Source organism: Urocampus carinirostris, chromosome 10 (assembly GCF_059441175.1).
Source record: "Urocampus carinirostris isolate Australia breed hairy pipefish chromosome 10, RoL_Ucar_1.0, whole genome shotgun sequence".
In the NCBI taxonomy this organism is placed as follows: Eukaryota; Metazoa; Chordata; class Actinopteri; order Syngnathiformes; family Syngnathidae; genus Urocampus; species Urocampus carinirostris.
The window spans coordinates 40,070,296-40,094,101 of record NC_142358.1 but is presented as its reverse complement, the minus strand read 5'-3'; the positions used below and the strand labels follow the sequence as shown (position 1 = coordinate 40,094,101).

General features: G+C 42.8%; 1 protein-coding gene and 1 long non-coding RNA gene across 3 annotated transcripts in view; one reads left to right on the top strand and one right to left on the bottom strand.

The window, feature by feature from the left end:
• Positions 1-723: 723 nt before the first annotated feature.
• On the top strand, positions 724-5,367 carry LOC148358932 (uncharacterized). The gene is made up of 3 exons (XR_015851528.1): positions 724-797; positions 2,555-2,721; positions 4,761-5,367. It is a non-coding gene; the product is annotated as an uncharacterized LOC148358932 (long non-coding RNA).
• The window catches only part of tmem91 (transmembrane protein 91), a 34,507-nt gene continuing 15,377 nt past the window's right edge, over positions 4,677-23,806 (bottom strand). For both annotated transcript variants that reach the window (XM_088345701.1, XM_088345702.1), the window contains exons 3-5: positions 22,071-23,748; positions 13,782-13,928; positions 4,677-9,132 (exon numbers count right to left, since the gene is read on the bottom strand). In XM_088345701.1, the coding sequence (XP_088201827.1) occupies positions 8,977-9,132; positions 13,782-13,928; positions 22,071-22,481 (714 nt within the window). In that variant the 5' untranslated portion in view covers positions 22,482-23,748 and the 3' untranslated portion in view covers positions 4,677-8,976. The remainder of the gene's footprint in view (positions 9,133-13,781; positions 13,929-22,070; positions 23,749-23,806) is intronic.

The window sequence follows — 23,806 nt, the reverse complement described above, 5'->3', positions numbered from 1 at the left end:
TATGTGCGGTCTCTTTTCAAAGTTTCTTCATTTTTTTCATCTTGAGGTTTTTGAGTTATTCCTTGCCCTCATGTAGGTTTTAGATCAGGGTGATTGTGTCATAATAGTCTATAATCTGTGTAGTCATTTGTGACTCCTTGTGATTAGGGGTGTAAAAATAAACTTGACTCACATTTTGAGGTTTTTGAGTTTTTCCTTGCTCTCGTGTAGGTTTTAGATCAGGGGATGGTGTCATAATAGTCTATAGTCTGTGTAGTCCTTTGAGACTCCTTGTGATAAGGGATGTATGAATAAACTTGACTAGACTAACATTTTGAGGTTTTTGAGTTTTTCCCTGCCCTCATGTAGGCTTTAGATCAGGGGATGGTGTCATAATAGTATGGTTTGCAATAATCTGTGGTCTGTGCAGCCCTTTGAGACTCTGTGATTAAGGGCGTCACAAATAAACTTGACTTGACAAACATGGCGGCGACCTAAGTAGGGATTCCACTATGTACAAGAAATACGAATTTCTTGAACTATGATTTAAAAAACAAAAACAAAAAAAAAAAACATTCGTATAAACGTTCATGTACTTTTGGCTAGCAATAAATCAATGTTGTTGTTTTTTTTTCCGAAAACGTTTTTTGTACTACTACGAGGCACTCAATATTACACACTGTCCTTTTAACATTTGAAGCTTTAAACTGGTTCTCATACAGATAGCAGTGCGCGTTTGAACCACGCCGGGGCAGTGTGGTGCACACTTTCAGAAAGACTTAATTTAGAGAACTGAAGTAAAATAAAGCGTCGGAATTGTAAGTCATTTTTCACAATATTTTTAAAAAATATATAGCGAATGGGTCTTTCTTATAATATCTGTATAATATTCTACAGCGGATTTTTGTGTGTGGTTGAAGGTAAATACCTAGTTTGATGTGAAGGGCATATTTATGATAGAAATTGAATGTTAGCATTTAGCTGGTAACGATTTGCTAACACAATGCTTCTTGCTGATGTCAAAATGTAACGCTTTCAGTTTTCAATACTCACTGGAATATTAATTCTATTTAGTTAAGCGAGTAACTCAATAAACACTTGGTTACCTAAAAATGAAAGTCCATAAAGAGGTACAGTAAACCCTCGTTATAACGCGATTCAACTTTCATGGTCTTGCTGCTTCGCGGATTTTCATCATGGTAAATGGTCTACATTTGTATAGCGCTTTTCAAGTCAATGAAGACCTCCCAAAGCGCTTTACAATGTGCTTCACACTTACCCATTCACACACACTCACACACCAATAGGGAGTCAGCCATGCAGGGCGCCTACCTGCTCATTGGGGGCATTAGGGATTCAGTGTCTTGCACAAGGACACTTGGACATATAACACAGAGGAGCCAGGAATCGAACCTGCAAACCTCTTGAAGTCGAGCGCCCTACCCCCTGAGCTAATGTTGTAGATGTCAGCGCGTATATTTATTCCCAGATGAAGAAAAATGGATCTGTTCCAGGATAGGCACCTCGGCCAAATATGTAAACCTGGCCCCTTCACCAGCTTATGCAGCCTGGGGACAATGACAAACCAAGAAGGTCGAGCCACAGCCTCCTCCTAGCCAGGAAACATGGCAAAACCAAGCCATGATTCTCCTTTTCCCTATCCTTCGGCTGAGGGATGCGACCAAATAAGATAGAGACTTTTTTGAGGAGGGGGATTTTTTTTTTTTTTTTACTTTTTAGCTACCTTTAATGATGAATGCGAGACACAATATGAGGCCATGTCACATTAATTTGGGTGTAAAACCACCAAATTAGATTCAGAATGAAATAATTATAATATGATGCAATTACTCTACAATGGCCAGTACTTATCGGGGATCTGTACTATTGTTACACTCAAAAAACAGTTGGGTTAAACATGTTTTAATATTTGGTGAAAAAGTACTTATGGTCAAAATAAATACCCCAAAATGTTTAGACTAACCCAAAGAAGTGAGTTGTTTTGTGTAAAAATAAGGTGACTAAAGCAAGGAAATCTTCTGGCGCCATGATAATTATGCATTTAGTTCTGCATTCTGGCTGAACAGTACCTAAGAGAGTAGACATTGATAATATTTACATAAATATTTACAGTCCCGGCAGCACAGCGGAGCAGTGGTTAGCGCTTGTGCAGCACAGTTCTGAGGTCATGGGTTCAAATCCAGCTACCAGCCTTCCTGTGTGGAGTTTGCATGTTCTCCCAGGGCGGTGGTGGCTCAGGAGGTAGAGTGCTCGTCTTGGGATCGAGATCGCAGTTCGAATCCCGGCTCCTCCGTGTTACTTGTCGAAGTGTCCTTGGGTAAGACACTGAACCCCTAATACCCCCAATAAGCAGGTTAGCGCCTTACATGACTGCACGGCCGCTATTGGGAAATGTGAAGCACACTGTAAAGCGCTTTGGGAAGTCTTGACTTGAAAAGCGCTATATAAATGCAGATCATTTCATTTCATTCTCCCCGTGCTTGCGTGGGTTTCCTCCGGGCACTCCGGTTTCCTCCCACATTCCAAGAAACATGCATTATCAAATTGTCCCTAGGTGTGAGTGATCGAGCGAATTTTCTGTTCCTGTGTGCCCTGCGACTGGCTGGCAACCTGTTCAGGGTGTCCCCTACCCACTGCCCGAAGATAGCTGGGATGGGCTCCAGCACCCCCGCGACCCTACTGAGGATGAGCGCTGCAGATAATGGATGGATGGATTTACAGGTACTGTGTACAGTGCTTTCATTTGTAAATTATGCCTGGGCATGTAAAAAGGTCAAAGTATTTCAATTATCACTGGTTCTTTTTGTTACCATTTGAAAAACTAATAATATTGCGGGTAAAATAATAACTAAAAAATGAAATCCAACACTTTTTTACTTAACCCTGACCCTTCGGGGAGGAGTGTAAGGCAGATGTGATTTGATTTGAACGGTTTGATCTCTCTGCCCCCACCAAAGAAAGCCTACCTCCGATTGCCGAAGAACCTGTTGTTTTCTAGACCTTATCTCCCATTTCCGTGAATTAGTGATGGAGAAACCGAAGCTTTCTGAATCAGTGAATCAATATGAAGCAATGTGTCAAAATGGTTCAGTGTTATGAAGCATTTGCCACAAATCAGTGTGGTGGGTCACGAACAATGTTCCCTGTAATTTTCCAGGGGTCTGAGCTTTCACACAAAGTCGGTGAGCAACGCTTGAAACAACAGTGAGCAACCATAATCCCAAGTGTGGCAAGATAATTAATTATCAAAGATGTCCAAAACTTGACATCAAGTTACATTTTGCTGAGTTTCCAGCAATTCAAAATTATTTTTCTCTTTTGAATGAATTGACTCATGTACTATTGCAAAGGTTGTACGGCCAAAAAACATCGTTTGTTCTTACAGTTCTTTCACAAGATATCCATTTCTTTTTATTTCCTGATATATTTTGTCGCATAATATTAACATTTTTGGGGGCTTATTTAGTCGGTTGTAAGATACAGAACTGTATTTAATCACATTTTTTAGTGGAAGTACAATGTTGGCAACAAGATTCACTTGATATCATTGGAAATTATTTGAATGCAACACAAACATTTGCTTACTTTTTCGGTGTTTTTTTTTCTTCTTTTTTTAAATTCCTATAAAAAAGTCTCATTGTGTTTACTTTTTCCGAGCTGTTACTTTTTTCTTTTTGTTCTCTATTTACTTTTTTCCTACGTTTCTTTTCTTTCTTTTTTTCTCAGCTTTTCACTACTTTTTCATTTTGGTATTTTTTTCTTTTTTGTTCTATTCCCCCCTTTCTTTTAAGTCATTCTGTGTATGGTTTTACATAATATTTGGTCATGTTGGGATTAAAGAAGCAAAAACAACCTGAAGAGCCCTTTAGGACCCGAAAGAGCCGGTTCCTTTTAGTGAGCCGAGCCAAAGAAGCCGGTTCTCGACCAACTCTACTAACTTTACTCAACTTCGTTCTACTCTGACTCGACTTCAAAATACCGCATTTAGGACACAACGTCAGGGGAAACCGTGAATTTTTACCTTCATGCACTGTAACTTTGACTTAAGTCGCTTCTTAATTAGTAATTTTGAGCCCTCATTTTTGTGCGCCGGCTAGATTTTCTTGTGCGCAGAGAATGTGCGAGCATTGCGCAAATGCGCACGCGCGCAGCTTAGAAAGAACACTGGTCACGACACCACTTGATCAATGCTAATGAAGCAAATGTGTTGAAATAGTTCAGTATTTCAAGAGGTTTGACACAATTCATTGTGACGACATTGAATTGACATCTAAGCAGAATGCAAAGTGACATCATTAAAACACCGTCTATGGGTGGCACAGTGGTTATCTAATGTGCTTAAGATGCAATCAGTCACGGGTTGGACTTAGGTGTGGCATGAATTGTTGTCTATTTTTGTCAAGCGTTAGATAATGGATTGATAATGTTCTTTTTTTCCTTTTTTTCCTTCCCTTTTTACCTGTTATTTTTTCTTGCTTTGTCTTTTTTCTTTCTTTCGGCTCTTCTTTTTTCCTTTTTTTTGCAAAAAACTGGGCAGAAAATACCTGTTTGTTCTTGTATGAAGCACATTGTAAAGCGATTTGGGAGTTCTTCAGTGACTTGAAAAGCGATCTCTAAATGCAAATCATTTACCCTTTTTTGTCACGGAGAGCAGAAGCAACAAAACATACCCAAAAGTCAAGTCAACTTAACAGAAGTGCATTTTTATTTATTAGAATTCACTGGGTTTCCTTTCACTGTATTTACATGAATACTAATAGAAGACCGCGAGCCAAGAAGGAAGTCCACAAGTCTTGACAAGAAGTGGCCGGCCAAGGCGAATCAACTCGGGCTCAGACGATGGAGCAGGAGGATCGATGGGAGGTTAGAGGCTGACGAGGTATCACATCATCGGGTTTTGACAACAACTTGACACACAGTTATTGTAGTTATTGTCTATTTTTGATCATCATTGGCGCATGGTATCATAGAAAAACTACACCTACATAGAAAATGCGGACTTTTCCCTTAAAGTAGTCACTGGCTTATGTTAATGGCACGCTGAAGCTCAAGCCAAGTCAGGTGAGGGACTCATGCTGGACATCTTTTTGTCTTTCTGGAATTCCTGAAGGAATTGCTTAGCACTTTTTTGCAAACTTTCATCTCTTTTGGCACTTGTGTCCATCTCTCATGGTCCTAATATATTCTCTCATGCTGCAAGAAATTCGATACAGTAGGTCCTAACAGGGTGATGTTATATTATTTAACCTGAGCACAAGAGTTAGCATCTTGCGTGAAAGTGAAACATGCTAAATTGCATGTTTGTAACTCGTCTGGATGAGATAATCACCTGTGCCTGTTGGGTAGTCTTGATTAAAACCTGAGATTATCAATGCCTGTTTGTTACTGAGATCGGCAAAAGGATCCAATTTTAGTCCAAACAAAATACTTAATTTGTTTTCTTTTGAAAAACAAAAGATACATACATGGCTTATTGATTTTACACAGGGCTTGTGTGCCATACAGGCAGCAAATTAGAAAAATTCCAATACGCTGCACCTTACTTTAAAGACATTGTGGTCACTTGTAAACAAAATGCTTCAAAAACTATCAATTTAGATACAGCAAACCTCAAATAAGAATATTGTTCGAATGACCTAAGAGAAACCATGCGGGTACAGAAGTTCTATAACGATACACCACTCGGGTTTAGGTCAGAGGGGGCCGTTCTTCCCAATCACGCCCCTCCAGGTCTCACTGTCATTGCCCACGTTAGCGTTGAAGTCTCCCAGCAGTATGAGGGAGTCCCCAGGGGCGCACTCTTGAGCACACCCTCCAAGCACTCCAAAAAGGGTGGGTACTCTGAACTGCTGTTTGGTGCATAAGCACAAACAACAGTCAGGACTAATGTTCCCTCTAATTTTCCTTACGGGTCTGAGCATTCGCACAAAGTCGGTGAGCAACGCTTGAAACAACAGTGAGCAACCATAATCCCAAGTGTGGCAAGAGAATTAATTATTAAACATGTCCAAAACTTGGCATCCAGTTACATTTTGCTGAGTTTCCGGCGATGCAAAATTATTTTTCCCTTTTGAATGAAATGACTCATGTACTATTGCAAAGGTTGTACGGCCTACAAACGTCGTTTGTTCTTACTACTCTTTCACAAGATATCCATTTCTTTTTATTTCCTGACATGTTTTGTCGCATAATATTAACATTTTTGGGGGCTTATTTAGTCGGTTGTAAGATACAGAACTGTACTTAATCACATTTTTAGTGGAAGTACAATGTTGGCAACAAGATTCACTTGATACAATTGGAAATTATTTGAATGCAACACAAACTTTTTCTTCTTTCTTCCGTGTTTTTTTTCTACTTTTTTTTTCAATTGCTTTAAAAAAAGTCTCATTGTGTGTATTTTGTCCGAGCTGTTACTTTTTTCTTTTTGTTCTCTATTTACTTTTTTCCTACATTTTTATTTCTTTTTTTTTCTGGCTTTTTTCTAAAAATTTTCCTTCTTTTTTTTCTCTTCCTTTTGTTTCTTTTTTTCTCAGCTTTTCACTACTTTTTCATTTTGGTATTTTTTTCTTTTTTGTTCTATTCCCCCCTTCTGTTAAGTCATTTTGTGCAAATTTTTTACATAATATTTGGTCATGTTGGGATTAAAGAAGCAAAAACAACCTGAAGAGCCGTTTAGGACCCGAAAGAGCCGGTTCCTTTTAGTGAGCCGAGCCGAAGAAGCCGGTTCCCCGACAAACTCTACTAACTTTACTCAACTTCGTTCTACTTTGACTCAACTTCAAAATACCGCATTTAGGACACAAGGTCAGGGGAACCCTTGTATTTTTACCTTCATGCATTGTAACTTTGACTTAAGTCGCTTCTTAATTAGTAATTTTGAGCCCTCATTTTTGTGCGCCGGCTAGATTTTCTTGTGCGATGAAAATGTGCGAGCAGTGCGCAATTGCGCATGCGCGCAGCTTAGAGGAAACACTGGTCAGGACCCGTCCCCCCACCTGAAAGCGGAGGGAGGCTACCCTCTCGTCTACCGGGGTGAACCCCTACGTACAGGCGCTGAGCCGTGGAGCAATTAATATGCCCACACCGGCTCTGCGCTTCTCACCACGGGCAACTCCAGATTGGAAGAGAGTCCAACCCCTCTCGAGAGGACTGGTACCAGAGCCCAAGCCGTGCGTGGAGGTGAGTCTGACTATATCTAGTCGGAATTTCTAAACCTCACACACCAACTCGGCCAGAGACATAACGTTCCATGTCCCAAAAGCCAGTTTCTGTAGCCGGGGGTCGTCGCGCCAAGGACCCCTCCCTTGGCTGCCACCCAGCTCTCTACGCACCCGACCCCTTTGGCTCCTCCCACAGGGGGTGAGCACATGGGAAGAGGGACCCTCGTCGTCCCTTCGGGCTGTGCCCGGCCGGACCCCGTGAGCAAAGGCCCCCACCTCCACGCCTGGCTCCAGATGTGGGCCCCGGTAACTCGCGTCCGGGCGAGGGAAATTGTGGCCCAATGTCCTCCGTCTTCATAAAGGGTCTTCTGATCTGCGTTTTGTCTGGCCCCTCGCCTAGCACCTGTTTGCCATGGGTAACCCCACCAGGGGCTTAAAGCCCCCAACAACATAGCTCCTAGGATCATTGGGACTCACAAACTCCTCCACCACAATAAGGTAATGACCTATACTGTATTTACTTTAAACTGTGCTCGAATGAACTTTTTAATACAGTAATCCAAGATCTTTAAAAATATCTTAAAATAATTAGTTTTTCTATATGGCATTCATAACATGGTAAAATAACAATAACCTGTTTCTTTTTAACAATTGCTTATGTAAACTACAGTATTGTGGCACCTCAATGCATTCCAAAAAGAACGCTGGCTAATTTGAACAGGAAAATAGGGAATTCACAAAAGTTGGGGATTTGCTGTTCTATAATCCAGCATATTGCAATATCTTGCAGTGTTTGAGGGATCACATACACTCAATACACTTATATGTGACCATGAATTTGCGATTATCGAATTTTACATGAGATGCTAACTCAAGCACACAAGATGCTAGCTTGTATAGATAGTTACCAAGGGAACAGTACTATGTAAACTTGAGAATGTGACTGTAATCTTGTTTCTTGAATGATGCGTTCCGTTTTCCTCTCTTTCCTCTAACGTATATTGTTCTTGGCCAAAAATGAAAAATTGTGGCCATAAGATGCAAATTCCTCTTCAGAAAATAGGTATAAAGTGTGCACAAAACATACATACAGTAGCTTAAAAGTGCCTTGCGATGTGACTAATACGAGTCATCCCTGGACAGTTGGTTAAGAAAAATGTGCTCCGGTTGTTTATTAAGATCCAAATTGTTCACGGAATATGTAATCAATCCATAAACTCGTATTTTGTGCACATATTATGCCTATTTTGTTTTGATAAAATACAATTTTATGCAAATAGAATAAATACATTGTTGCAACGTCCCCCTCCATGTCATGGGGCCTCCATATTATTTTCATCGCTCGTCTTTGTTTTTTCTCCCCCCCGAAAACAATTGAGTCGTGGCACGGTATTAGTACTTCACCAGCCCACGGCGAGGTCAACCAAAATCCACTTCTCTTAAACGTTTGTTTCCACGCCCTTGTTTTACCGTGAGGATGATATCTACAGTGCATTTTTCTGACTTTGGTACATCTAACGAGAGTCCAGAGGGCGGTAGGGACCTGCAGGTGGATAAACCAAGCGCATTTCCACTAGGAATAGATACAATGGTTGAGATCTGTAACCGATAAAATATTCAAGATGTAACTAATCCCTGTATGTCTAGTAGCTTTAAGTTAGGTGGATCTTAGTGATGGATCAATTGAATACGGTCAATGGTAAAAGAGCAGATGCCTAACTGTGATTATTTTACAAGTATCTGTTGATTGCGTGTGCACAAGTTCCTTTTTTGTTACGCTGCTGAACAGCATTCACAGCTTATTGATTTATTTTTATGGCGGCTTAGCAGACAGGTAGGAAATGAGGACGGCGATTGCACACGTGTAGGTGACGATCCCAAACACGATGGAGAGCACGGAAAGCCACAGGGCTTGGCGGGATGCTGCGTTGGCCCCCTGGAGATCGCCCTCAGCCGAAGCCTTGTTAGTCTGAAAGGGAATTAGAAATGCAAGAGATTGTTTTTTTTTCTTTTTTTTCCCAAAACTTGCAATTAGAACCACAGGGTAGGATATCGAGATCATACTAATATTTTATTCTTGCAGTCCAAATGATTAAAATTGTATGATTTAGTCAAATTTTTCACTGCACAACTGCTATTTAAGGTCAACAAAAACATAGTGCCAGAAAACATCCATAAATTATTCATTCGGAAAGAAGAAAATTATAACTTAAGGGGCTGTAGTGAATTCATGATCCCAAAGGTGAGAACCACCAGGAAAAGTATGTGTGTGTCTGTGTGTGGAGTCAAACTTTAAAACGGTTTGCAAGACGAGATCAAACAATGTCCAACTATTCACTTGTTCAAATTTAAATACGAAAAAAACATTCCTGGCGGAACACAGAGATGAAGAAAATTGGGTATGAGTGATACGAGAGATTGGGAATAGTGCGTCTAGAACTATGGTTAACTTGTGTTATTGTGGCTATTGTTATAGCATAACTGTTATTATTATTATTATTATTACAATTGTTGTTTTATAATTGGTGTGTTTAATAGGGAAGATGAAGGGGTAGGGAATATAAGCATTTGCTTCCGATTACCCCTTTTCGAACATATATTGTAATATTATTTTGTTGTTGACTTGTTTTTGTTCTGTTTTTATTTTAATGTTCATTCATTCATTCTAATGTCAGGAGCGGAGAACCGTGTAAATAGAAATTGGCCCCGATTGCCAATAGGTTTATGTTCAGCATTTCGGATAGTGTTTCTGTCGCGACCAGCACACAGGGTAGACCCAGTCGCGTAATTATGTTTTATTGAAAGAAAGAGGAGTGGTAGCGCCCGCGATCTGATGCTCGCTGGACGCGGTAAGCAAGTCGCTCTCGCAACCGGATTGTGATCCGAATACGAAAGTGGACCTTCCGTAGCCGGCGATGGCGGTGGCAGGGACGGAAAAACAGGTCGATCGCCAGGACAGGAGAGCAAAAACGTAGTCGGGGTCAGAAATGGGTCGGTAGCCGGGACTAGGAGAGCAAGGCGTGGTCGGGGTCAGAAACGGGTCGTAAGCCAGAACGGGAGAGTAAACGTAGTCAGGATCAAAACAGGTCGAAGCCGGAGACAGACAGGAGCAAAAAAACGTGACAGGCGAGAGTCAGGGTCAAAAAAGGATTGCCTTGTATCAACAGAGGTTTGCAGACGGATTGACAACAGGGGACTGACAGGACTGGGTTCGAATAGTGACAGGGAGCCAATCAGAAACCGCTGCGGTTGGCGCCAAATGAGCGGGCACAGGTGAAATACAGTTTCATGGACTAGTTATCCGTGCAAAGATCAAAAATCAGCTATAGCGGTTACTGACAGATGTGCCTGGAGTTTTTCTTTGGCTAGAACCCATCCTAACAACTCTCAAGTTTTTTGCTTCCAGTTGATACTATTGGCTCTCTGTCACTCTAATGAAGGTCATTGAATCCATAGGATGGCCTTTGGCACTGGTTGCCAGTTTGTTTTGCATAAGCGTTATTGGAATTTTACATGGCTGATGCTGTCCCCGTTTGTCTCTCCACGTCCACTAGATCAAGCATTAGACACGTTTGTACTTTTTTCCAAAAGCCATAGAAATTACTATACAATAATGAGAAACCATTTTTAAGCAAGGGGGTACCAGGTAGGTTGTTAAGAACACCTGCAGAATGGTTCTGAAAATGTCTCAGCACTGAATGGTCATTGTGATTGTCTATGAAAATTAAATTCTAACATGCATGAGAAAGCATTCACATGAACAGTGTCCTTTTGTACATGATCAATATGTTATTGATTATTTTCAAATTACCCAATAATTTATATATCTCATTCACCCAGTTCTCTTATACCAGGCAGATGTTTTTTATTCTACCTCTAAATATAACAACTTGGCAATAAAATAATAGTAACAGAAACAACATAGTAATATCATGACAACTTGTTAATTCAAAAATGCTTTCAAAACTTATAGCCCTTTGTCCTATTTGTCATGATGACTGATTAATTTGATCTGTGCCCGCTCGTTTAGGGCCAGCCGCTGCAGGCTTCCTGATTGGTTCCCCGTCCTACTTAAACTCAGTCCTTTCACTCGCCTGTCCGTCAGCGAACCTCTGTTTCTAGAAAGCAAGCATTTTGACTCTGACTCCCATCCGTCCTGCTTTTTTCACCCGTTTTCCACCCATCTGTTCCTCATTTTGACATTTGTCTCCAGCTACGACCTGTTTTTTACCCCGACCACGTTTTGACCTCTCGTCCCGGCTTACGACCCTTTTTTTGACCCCAACCACGTTTTGCTCTCCTGTCCCGGCTATCGACCTGTATTTCCGTCCACGACACTACGATCTCCCAATCCGGAAGATCCACTTCAGCATTCGGAACCTGATCCGATTCTGTGAGCAGCTATCTTCCCGCGTCCAGCGAGCACCAGATCGCGGGTGCTGCCTTTCCTCTTTTTCTCAATAAACTTTTGGTTAACGTTACGCATCTGGGTCCTAATTCTGTTCTGGTCGTGACACTATTCGGCAACAAAGAAGTATCCCTTAGCTGCAAAAAGGTTTGCAACCCCTGATCGACGACGTACATTTTTCTACCCCCTGCTAAATCAGTTGTCTTTTCTATGAATGTTTGAACTCATTTATTGATTTGTTTATTTTAATATGCAGTTTCTCCGGCGGCAGTTCCCGAGAGACAATCTTAGACTCCTGAATTGTTTTTCCTGTCGGAATTGGATTATTTTTGCGCTCCACAGAAATTCAGCAACTTTTTCTCCCAAGGAGTTTGGATCAAGATTTTAGGCGGGTAAAAAGGAATAGGCTCTAACTCTTCTCCCCAACCTGAGTACGGCAGCTTTACTAAATTAATAATCTATACATGGACTTATTGATAAAGGCATATTCGTTCGGCATTAAGAGTTGTCATTTTAATATATTTATAAGAGTACTATATTAAAGTTATGCCAGGATGTTTTGGCTTGTATGAGGATCCTTCAGTTTTTACTTGCCTACAACACGAATGCTTTTTTTAATACCCCAGCATGGAGGTCAACTGCCATGATTACCGATGTGATGCACCTGTGCCCGCTCCTTTGGCTCCAACTGCCTTGGACTCTGATTGGCTCCCTGTCCATATTTAAACCCACACCATTCTGTCACCTGTTGTCAGTCCGTCTGCAAACCTCAGTTAACAGTAGGCAAGCCTTTTTTCGACCCTGACTCCCACCTGTTTTTTGCTCCCGTCTGTCTCCCGGCTTCGACCTGTTTTTGATCCTGACCATGTCTACTCTCCCGTCCCGACTTTCGACCTTTTTTTGTCCCCGACCACGTCTACTTTCCTTTCCGGGCTTACGACTCGCTTCTGACCCCGACCACGTTTTTGCTCTCCTGTCCCGGCTACTGACCCGTTTTCCCATTCCAGACATCGCCATCGCTCGCCACGGAACTTCCACTTCCGCCTTCAGAGCGACCTGCTTCCCGTGCCCAACAATCACCGGATCGTGGGCGCTATCCTTTCCCTTTCTTCCAATAAAACTTGAGAGAAACGCAACGCAAGTGGGTCCTGTCTCCGTTCTGGTCTTGACAGTCAACATAGTGTGAAGATAGAGTCAGCTAGGTAAAAGAAGGAAAGCGATGGACAAACAGTCGCCCCTAAACTTGCCTTTAGTTTTCGCATTAGCAACTTTAGCAGGGGCTATTGAGGTTAGCTGTGGCCACACTCATAAATTTAACCCCCAAGCAGCTGTTGCATGAATATTCAATAGGTATGGTGCCATATATTACCAGGTACGCTATGGGCCTAAAACAACAATTGTGTTTTTTATTGCAGTGTCCAACTACTTAAACTGATATGTATAAAATTAATTCATGTAAATTAGTGTTCATTTTTAATTACTATAAATCAAGATAAACTGGTTTAGATTTTTATTCCCTTCTTTCCACAAGACTGTTCCACATCTTAAAATTATCCTTAGTGGTTAAGCATGCAAATCTGTGTAATCCCTGCACTTGTGTTTCACTTAAAACAGTGAATATGTTGTTGGTGTCATGATTACTGATGTGACTCAGCTCTGCCTCGGACTCTGATTGGCTCCCGAGCAGTACTTGTACCCACTCCTGTCTGTCCCCTTTTGTCAGTCTGTCTGCAAACCTCAGTTAACTCTAGGCAAGCCTTTTTCGACCCTGACTCCCACCTGTCCCGTTTTTTGATCCCTGCTGTCCCCCGGCTTCGACCCGTTTTTGATCCTGACCACATCTACTCTTCCGTCACGGCTTTTGACCTCTTTTTGTCCCAGAACACGTGTTCTCTTCTATTCTGGCTTACGACTCGCTTCCGACCCCGACTACGTTTTGGCTCTCTTGTCCTGCCTACTGACCCATTTTTCCGTCCCCGACCCTGCCATCGCTCGCCACGGAAGATCCACTTCTGTGTTTTGGAAGCACAATCCGAGTATCAGAGCGACCTGCTTTTCGCAACCGCTTCTCTTTCTTCCAATAAAACTTGTGAAAAACGCAACGCAAGTGGGTCCTGTCTCCGTTCTGGTCCTGACAGTTGGTCTATTGCTGCCAACCGATGTGCCAAGTTGCATCTCGTCACGTTTTGTGCGTGTTTGTGTACGTTTACCTTCTGCGAGAGATAGAAGGCGGCGATGCCCAGGGGCCAAAAGCAGCAGAGCATGGAGAAGAAGGCGAGGCCCAGGTAGTCCTGAGGGATCATCAGGGGAAAGTTGCTGTCGCTATCGCTATCACTGAAGTCCTCCATGGAGGAGTCCTGAGGACATGGGGAAAAGGTCAGGGAACTTTTCGACATGCATGCACGAATCCTTTGGCAGAATTGGGGCTTTTTGAATTCTTTTTTGAAAACTGGGCCATAAACCACAACAGCAGTTGGTCCTTAAAAATCTAGCACAGCACTTTAAGAGAGAGAGCGGCAGAGAGCGTAGTTAGAATTTTTTTTTTTCAAATAATTTTTCCTTTTTCAGTAAATGTGTTTTTTTATTTTAGTATCTTAACATTGTTTTAGCATAAATTTTGAAAAACATGTTTAAAAAAAAAAAAAACTCAGCAAGTGAGACGCTTGCCTGATCTGAACGTAATGATTACAATGTTGGCCCGACTTGGGCCAAAATCCAAGTCGGGCTCGGACCCGGGTTTGGGCTTAAGATCTTACCTTTAGTGCTCATACAATATTTGCATGATGCACACTGGACTATGCAAATAATCTTGCATTCGTGTAATATAAATCTTGCAAACAAATAAGGAGATTTTTCTTCCCCATCACAGCTAGCTGCTATTTCGTCATGATTACTGCCCGCTCTTTTGGCGCCTACTGCCGCAGGTTCTGATTGGCTCCCTGTCAGTATTTGAACCCTGTCCTGTCAATCCACTGTGGTCAATCCGTCTGCGAACCTCAGTGAACACTAGGCAAGCCTTTTTCGACCCTGACTCCCACCTGTCCTGTTTTTTGCTCCCGTCTGTTACCCGGCTTCGACTGGATTTGATCCTGACCACGTCTGCTCTCCCCTCCCGGCTTACGACCTCTTTTTGTCCCCGACTACGTCTCATCTCCCGTTCTGGCTTACGACTCGCTTACGACCCCGACCACGCTTTGCTCTTCCAGTCCCGGCTACCGACCCGTTTTTTCCGTCCCTGACACCGCCATTACTTGCTACGGAAGATCCACTTCAGCGTTCGGAGCACCATCCGAGTACGAGAGCGACTTTCTTCCCGAGCCCAGCAAACACCGGATGGTGGGTGCAGCCCTTTCTCTTTCCTCCAATAAAACTTGTGAGAAACGTAACGGAATTGGGTCCAGTTTCCGTTCTGGTCCTGACAGAGGTCCTAATTTGCAAAATTCACATGACCCAATCCCAAAGAAAGATGAGACCTAATAGGTGTTACCTGAACTTTCTAATTAGAAGTTTATTTCTGTAGTTTAGTAGAAGAACATTTGATTGTTCTCTCTGTCCTGCTTCATCAGTGCTTTTGTCATGATTACTGATGCGGGGCACCTGAGTCTGCTCCGTTGGCACCAGCAGCCGCGGACGCTGATTGGCTGCTTCCTCTTTTTTAAACCCCCGCCTTCCTGACAACACTCGTCGGATCGTTTGTGAACCTACACTACTGCTAAGCAAACCTTTGTCACTCGTGACTCTATCCTGCCCTGTTGTTCTGCCTGATTCCCGTTGCCGACCTTTTTTCTCGACCCGTCTATGTTTTTGCTCCTCCGTTCTGGCCATCAACCTGGTTTTCCTCGCTCTCGACTTTGCCTGCGCTCAACACGGAAGTGCCACTTCCGCATTCCCAGCGATCTGCTACCTGTGACGGACGATCCCTGGATAGTGGGTGCAAGTCCTTTCCTTCTTCTGAATAAAACTGAGTAAAACAAACGCAATTGGGTCCCGTCTCTGTTCCTGGTTCGTGACAGCTTTGGGTAGATGAAAAAAAGAACCATTGTAATGTAGGAAATTTTTCAAACTATCCATCCATCCATTAAATGCACTGCTTATCCTCAGTAGGGTCACGGGGGTGCTGGAGCCCATCCCAGCCATCTTCAGGCATTGGGCAAGGGACACCCTGAACTAGTGGCAGGGCACATAGAGACAGACAACTCACTCACTTATTCACACCTAGGGACAATTTGGACCGGCCAATTAACCTGACAAGCATGTTTTTGGAATGTGGGAGGGAACCGGAGTGCCCGGAGGAAACCCACGGAAGCATGGGGAGAACATGCAAAATCCACACAGGAGGTTCTATCTCTTGACCTCAGAACTGTGCCGCACACGCGCTAACCACTGCGCCGCCGTGCTGACATTTTGCAAACTAATTAAGTGAAATTAAATTGTTTCCTTCAGTCTGTGATGCAAAAAGAAATCACGCAAACTACAAAACGGGCATTTTCAATAATCGTCAGTGGTGATCCTGCCTGATTGATGTTATTTCTGCGCTTAAAGAGGCCTCGGAGCAAAAAAAGCTTTGTCGGTGTTTATGTCTGGAAGCAATAAAACTTTGCCAGTGCCACATGACTGAATGAGGTTAGCCCGAATGAGCCCTGGCAGGTCGCTCGTGACTCACGCGTCATTGACGAGCCAGGGTTTATTCAAGCTGACTTCCTGTATGTCTCGCTTTATCGCGTGAATGCATGCGTGCAAATGATGCAGCTGTGGCTTTAGCGTGGAACATTTAAGAACTCCTGCACCATCTGATGCAGGCTACATGCAAAAAGCAGCATTCAAACAAAAAAGATTGTGTCAGGACCAAAACGGAGACAGAACCCACTCGCGTAACGTTTCTCACAGTTTTATTGGGAAGAAGGGAAAGGAGTGCACACACGATCCAGAGATTGCTGGTCACGTGGAGTAGGTTGCTGAGACGCGGAAGTGGGACTTCCGAGGCAAGCGATGGCGGTGTGGGGAACGGAAAAAACGGTTCAGTAGCTGGGATAAAAGAGCAAAAACGTGGTCAGAAAATGGGTCGTTATTAGGGACGGGAGAGCAGACGTGGTCAAGATCAAAACAGGTCGTAATTCAGGACGGGAGAGCAGACGTGGTCGAGATCAAACAGATCGTAGCGGGAAAAAAACAGGAGCAAAAACACAGGACAGGCGAAAAAGGGCTTGCCGCGTAAAAACGGAGAGTCGCAGATGGACCGACAAAAAGGCACTGACAGGACAGAGTTTAAATACTGAGCCAATCTTTCAACAAGCTGCAGCCGGCTCCACATAGGCGGGGCCAATTGGGCGTCATGGCGACCGTGACAGAAGCTGGCGCCACACGGGTGGGGCCAATTGGGCGCCATGGCAACCGTTACAGATTGAGGTGTTTTAAACCTCTCTTGTTTTCGTACATGGCTTAGTTCTCAAAGCAGCTGTACAGAACTTGTTTACTCGTGGCTGCCACCTCTGGCTTGTGTCGTCATTGCAACCTCTTTTAAGTTCCATATGATACGCGTCCTAGTACGAGCATTTCTTAGACCCATTTGGATAAACTCTTCTTTTTTCATGTTTCTTGCGATTTCGGTTGGCGTTTATACTGTATTTGAAGCTGACCTTTTTTGTACTTTCACAATTTTTATGCTACACTAACAAACACAGACCCAGAAAGGTGCACGGATGAGCAAGAAGTCACCGTATACCCTCCTCCCTATTCTAATATGTCTTCACCAAACACCTTTGCTAAAAGTAAAATGAAAGCCAATAGGCTCTTCGAACTCAGTTGGGCATTGTAAGCACATATTTAATAGAGAACATTTTCTACTTTCAACTTTTTTAGGGATGCCTCAAACGACGCACCTCACCTTTAAAGTTACAATGAAAAACTTTGCAGATGAGCTATCATAATTTGTTGATGTGTATCTACACATCGAGTCAAATGGAGATGTGACAAAAATTGTTGTTACTTTACGGACAACCTATTTCAACATTTAATTAAAAGTAAAGTTGGCCTATGAGTGTGTCTCTCCAATAATACAAACCGAGGAAATTGCTCTCACTCTGAAAAGGAGCCTTCGCTCTGAAAATGCTAGTTTACTAGCGATCCCAAGAGCCAAGAAGAGATCCGCAGGTTCGAGAGCATTCTCCATTTGGGCCCCGGTGCTGTGGAATGCTCTGCCCACTGAGATTCGATCTGCAACCTCAGTGGAACTGTTTAAATCTAGGCTTAAAACACACTTCTATTTTCTAGCTTATGAAAGACCTATATTTCCTGTTAAAAATATCTGTGTATTGTTTGTTATTGCAACATCCGTTGCAACCTGGTCATCCTGGTAGGGGGATGACCTCATGTGCAGTCTCTTCTCAAGGTTTCTTCATTTTCCTCATGTTGAGGTTTTTGAGATTTTCTTTGCCCTCATGTTGGTTTTAGATCAGGGGATGGTGTCATAATAGTCTGGTTTGCAATAATCTGTTGTCTGTGCGGCCCTTTGAGACTGTCCCTTCTCAAGGTTTCTTCATTTTCCTCATGTTGAGGTTTTTGAGTTTTTCCCTGCCCTCATGTAGGTTTGAGATCAGGGATGGTGTCAAAATAGTCTTTAGTGTGTAATAATCTGTGGTCTGTGCAGCCCTTTGAGACTCCTTGTGATAAAGGGCTATACAAATAAACATGACTTGACTTGACAAGTGTAATATAACTCATGCTGGTCAAGTATTGCTTAATTTGTATTTATTAGCGTACATACATTTATAAGCAAACAGTATCTCACCTCATATGAAAGGATGAGGTAGGATTGGGGTATTAATCAAATTAATATGATTCATTAATCAATTTGAAATTTGGAAACTGCTTGATTGTGAAATTGAACATTACAATTTATGTCTTTATTTTATGTACTGAAATTTGGTGCTGATTATGAAACTAGTTACTAACTTGGTCATAGTTCCTAATTGATGACCACAAGCTAAGGTATTTTTGCACTAGCTTCGACTGTTGGCACCAATATATTAAAACTGAATTAATCGTTTAGAATGATAAAATATCGAGAACGTTTTTGTTACGACTAGCACGCAGGATAGACCCAATTGCGTAACGTTTTCTCACAATTTTATTGAACGAAAGAGGAAGCGCAGCGCCCGCGTTCTGTTGGTCGCTGGACGCGGGAAGCAAGTCGCTCTCTCAATCGGATTGTGATCGCGGAAAAACAGGTCGATCGCCGGGACAGGAGAGCAAAAACGTGGTCCGGGTCAGAAACGGGTCGGGGCCGGGACGGGAGAGCAGACGTGGTCAGGATCAAAATGGGTCGTAGTCGGAGACAAACTGGAGTAAAAACGGGACAGGTGGGAGTCAGGGTCGAAAAAGGCTTGCCTAGTATACACTGAGGTTTGCAGACGGACTGACAACAGGGGATTACAGGACTGGGTTTAGGTAGGGACAGGGAGCCAATCAGAACCTGCAGCGGTTGGCGCCAAATGAGCGGGCACAGGTGAATCACATCGGTAATCATGACATTTTCGGCAATATGCCCAGTCTTAGAATTAAGTCAAATCTAGCATAATGAGTCTTTGCGGATTCAAATTTTAAAGACAGACACTAAAATTAACCCCGAATTGTATTATGCGCGATCAAAATACATGAGTCGTATGAAAAAGTGTGTCTACACAAAGATTATAACGTTCATGCTTGAAGTATAAATAATGTGATTTTGTGCTTGGGTTGTTCCTGTCCACTGTGGTTATTCTCCAATGTCCGCCATTTTCTTTTGCAAAACGATTTGGGCTTCGGAGAGTGCAATGAAGGAAAAGAGGATGCCGTGTTGCCTTTGAGGTCACGGCGAGGTTTTCCTCCCGCAAGCCCGCACTTTTTGCATGACTGCACAGCCGCCAGAATTTAGAATGAGCTTTTTGTCTGTCCTTCAGGAGCAAAAACACTTTTGACAATGTATTTGCGCAGTGCCCGTAAAATGAATGTGACATTGCCATTTAAGAAATAGGGATTTAATTTTTACACGTATTTCCATTATTTGTGTATGTATGTCGCTTACGACCACGGCGTTGGTTGTCGGAACAGAGCTGTCATCTAACAATCGTTACCTGAGCCAAGCTTCATGCAATGTGACTCGCTGTCCCCAAAATACTTTGCTCACTCGTGTCTATTAATAAATGGAGAGACGCTTATAATGCAGTTATCCTCCTGACTGCAACAACAGCAGCAGAGGATGTGTCACATATTGAAAAAAATGCGATTATATTTTGCAAGGTCTCTCTTACTCGCAACATACTCACTCTAAGTAAAAATTCCAATGGAGCGCCCTGCACTATAAGATATTATCTGCCTAATAGTCTGACATCTGAGCAGTGTTCCCTCTAAGCTGCGCGCGTGCGCAATTGCGCACTGCTCGCACATTCTCAGCGCACAACAAAATCTAGCCAGCGCTCTTAAGAAGCGACTTAAGTCAAAGTTACAGTGCATGAAGGTAAAAATACACAGGTTCCCCCGACGTTGTGTCCTAAATGCGGTATTTTGAAGTCGAGTCGAAGTAGAACGAAGTTGAGTAAAGTTAGTAGAGATTGTCGAGAACCGGCTTCTTCGGCTCGGCTCACTAAAAGGAACCGGCTCTTTCGGGTCCTAAACGGCTTTTCAGGTTGTTTTTGCTTCTTCAATCCCAACATGACCAAATATTATGTAAAACTATGCACAAAATGACTTAAAAGAAGGGGGGAATAGAACAAAAAAGAAAAAAATACGAAAATGAAAAAGTAGTGAAAAGCTGAGAAAAAAGGAAAAAAAGAAGGAAAAATTTAGAAAAAAGACAAAAAGAAAAGAAAAAAAAACATAGGATAAAAGTAAATAGAGAACAAATAGAAAAAAGTAACAGCTCTGAAAAAATAAACACAATGAGACTTTTTTTAAAGGAATTTAAAAAAAGAAGAAAAAAAAACACGGAAACAAAGTAGAAAAAGTTTGTGTTGCATTCAAATAATTTCCAATTATACCAAGTGAATCTTGTTGCCAACTCTGTACTTCCACTAAAAAATGTGATTGAGTACAGTTCTGTATCTTGCAACCGACTAAATAAGCCCCCAAAAATGTTAATATTATGCGACAAAATATATCAGGAAAAAAAAAAGAAATAGATATTTTGTGAAAGAATTGTAAGAACAAACGACGTTTGTAGGCCGTACAACCTTTGCAATCGTACATGAGTCAATTCATTCAAAAGAGAAAAATAATTTTGCATTGCCGGAAACTCAGCAAAATGTCAAGTTTTGGACATGTTTGATAATTAATTATCTTGCCACACTTGGGATTATGGTTGCTCACTATTGTTTCAAGCGTTGCTCACCGACTTTGTGTGAACGCTCAGACACGTGGAAAATTGGAGGGAACATTGCATCTGAGGCTGTTGAATTCGGAAAGTGTACTTAACAAATGGTGTTATAGAGAAATTGACCAATGTGATTATTCAAAATGCGTACCATTCTCTACTGGTGACACAAAACCAAGTATCCGTACACAAACTGACCCCCTGATTTCAGTTTTTTATTTTATAGTAAATTCAGCTTGGATGCGAGTATATAAAGTAGGGAGAACGTCTCCATGGGGAGAAATTCAGCGTTCTGTCATGATTATGTGAATCATCTGTACTGCTCTTTTGGCACCAACTGCCTCGGACTCTGATTGGCTCCCTGTCCCTAATTAAACCCACTCCTTTCTGTCACCTGTTGTCAGTCCATCTACGAACCTCAGTTTACACAAGGCAAGCCTTTTTCGACCCTGACTCCCACCTGTTTTTTGCTCCCGTTTGTCCTCCGGCTTCAACCCGTTTTTGATCCTGACCCCGTCTACTCTCCTCTCCTGGCTTATGACTCGTTTCCAACCCGACCACGTTTTTGCTCTCCTGTCCCGGCTACTGACCCGTTTTTCCGTTCCCGACACCGCCATCGCTCGGCACGGAAGATCCACTTCCGCGTTCAGAGCGACCTGCTTCGTGCGTCCAGCTATCACCGGATCGTGGGTGCAACCCTTTCTCTTTCCTCCAATAAAACTTGTGAGAAACGCAACGCAAGTGGGTTCTGTCCCCATTCTGGTCCTGACACGTTCTTGTACTCTGTCATTGAGACAGCGCCACCATAACTACTTTCGTTGTACTTTCTAGGTAAATATAAACATGCCCAACCTAGAGTGTCGCTGGCAGATTGAGGGATGTGCTAGTAAGTAGCGGAATGACGTAGTCACAATAGTAGAGTTACAAAATGTTATTAATAACGCAGTAGAGTACTTGTTACCGATCAAAGTAATTGTGTCCCAGGAACGGCCTTCCTTTGTAGTGAAATGAAAATGAAATGAAATGGTCCCAACACTTACTGCCATATGTGGTCAAGTGATCATTTTTAGAAAGCCACTGCTTTAATCTGTCATGCAAGCACACCTGATAAAAACAGACAAATATGTAGCATTCAACTAAGGTGCCATCTTACGTCGGAGTCAGGAAGCAGGTCATCTTCATCATCCATGCTGTAAGAATTGCTGTGGAAATCACTGTGTGCTTCAGCCAATAGCTTCCTCTCCAATGTGGATCCAGGCCCAATGTCCACAAAGGTGGTCTCCAGGTAGTCCTTGCTGAGCAGTGAGTCGCCGTGGCTCCAAACGGGTGCAGCTGGGTAAAAGGACTCAAACGTACGGGGCAAAGAACACGGGTCAAGAAGCTGATGTGGCTGCTGAACCTCTGGATGGTGTCCGCAATAGCCCCTCCAACCCAAGGGAGGGTATGCCGTGCCCTCCTCGCACTTAACCAACATCCCCTTGAAGACTCCTCCGGGAGCCGATCCCGACGGCGGATGCGGGCATTCTCCCAGTAGAGGGTGCTCCAACTCGTTGCGGTTCTCCATCCCTGGATTTGACTGGCATCCACGCTCAAAATGTAATCTACAAAATCGAGCGGATCTCCCGAAGAGTGCACAATAGGATTAGATGCTTTGCCGGCTGCTACTGTTTTCAGCGATAATCCATCTTTAATCCAATTCTATGATTTCTCTCTTGGTGAAAGCTCAGATGCCCTGGACGACAACATGCGTTATATCCGTCGTCCCATGCAGGTTATGGCTCAAGAATTCCAAAGCCTCTGGTTTTCAAATGCTTGGTGTTCCAGTTCGTGTTTCCTTTCAGATCATTGACAAATAATGGTGAAACCGTTTGCGGAAGTCTTGAAATATTTAAATTAATATGTTCACAGATTTGACTGCCACTTCCAACTCTTCCTTTAAAACGATCTGGGCTAATCAATTCCCAAATGAAATGGCAGTTCAAGAAAGCTGTAACGATGTCAAGGTGCAGCTTTGTTGTCTGACACTACCTGATGACCCGTCTGTGGTTTAGGATAATCTCATTAATCCTACCATAAACAAAAAAATGGATGGAAAGACTTTTGCTTGCCGGGAGTGCAATTGAATGAGAGCAGTCTTAGTGTAAATGTTCAAGCTTTCCTCGTTGTACTACTAAAAAACCTGCGATTGACTATCGAGCAATCCAGGGGTTCCAGGATCTAGGGGAGCATCAAATCAAAATTCACCACCCAGTGTTGGTAGAAAACTTACAAAAGAATACATGCGTTGAGTCAAGTCGGTCATTTAACAGGTACAATTGTGTGATATCCCAGGTGCAGGTTCTTTGTCCGTGCGCCGTGATTAACCTCGTACCAATTTAGGTGTTGACAGACCTTTCAATCTAAGTCCGTTAGATTCCCTCATTCCTGGGACACTGAGCAGAAGTAGAGGCAGGAAATGGATGGTGTTGAAGCGTTTCAGATGGCCGCACCGATAACTGGTACGTGTTGGTTATGCCCTAGCACCAATCAAGTTCATTGCGGCACAGGCGGATTGGGGCCATATTGAAGGGCAGTTAATCTGTAAAAGCAAAGAGGGCTCCAGAAATAGAATCCTACGGTACACATCGGCAGGTCAACCAGCCAGCCGGCACACAGCGACCATTGCTATGACGTGTCATGGCGAAGAAATCAAAGAGTCTGTGTTTTGATTTATGGCACAGTTTCTTTGCCGCTGGCTCTTGAAACTCCAGGACGTGTATTTTTAATGTAGACTGTCCAACTTCACAACGTTTAAGTTGGGCAAATGAGAAGCGCTCTTTATCCGGAGAGGTCTATAAAAGAGAAACAACAAAGACATTTTCAGCGATGTTGATCAAGAGACAGTCGTCC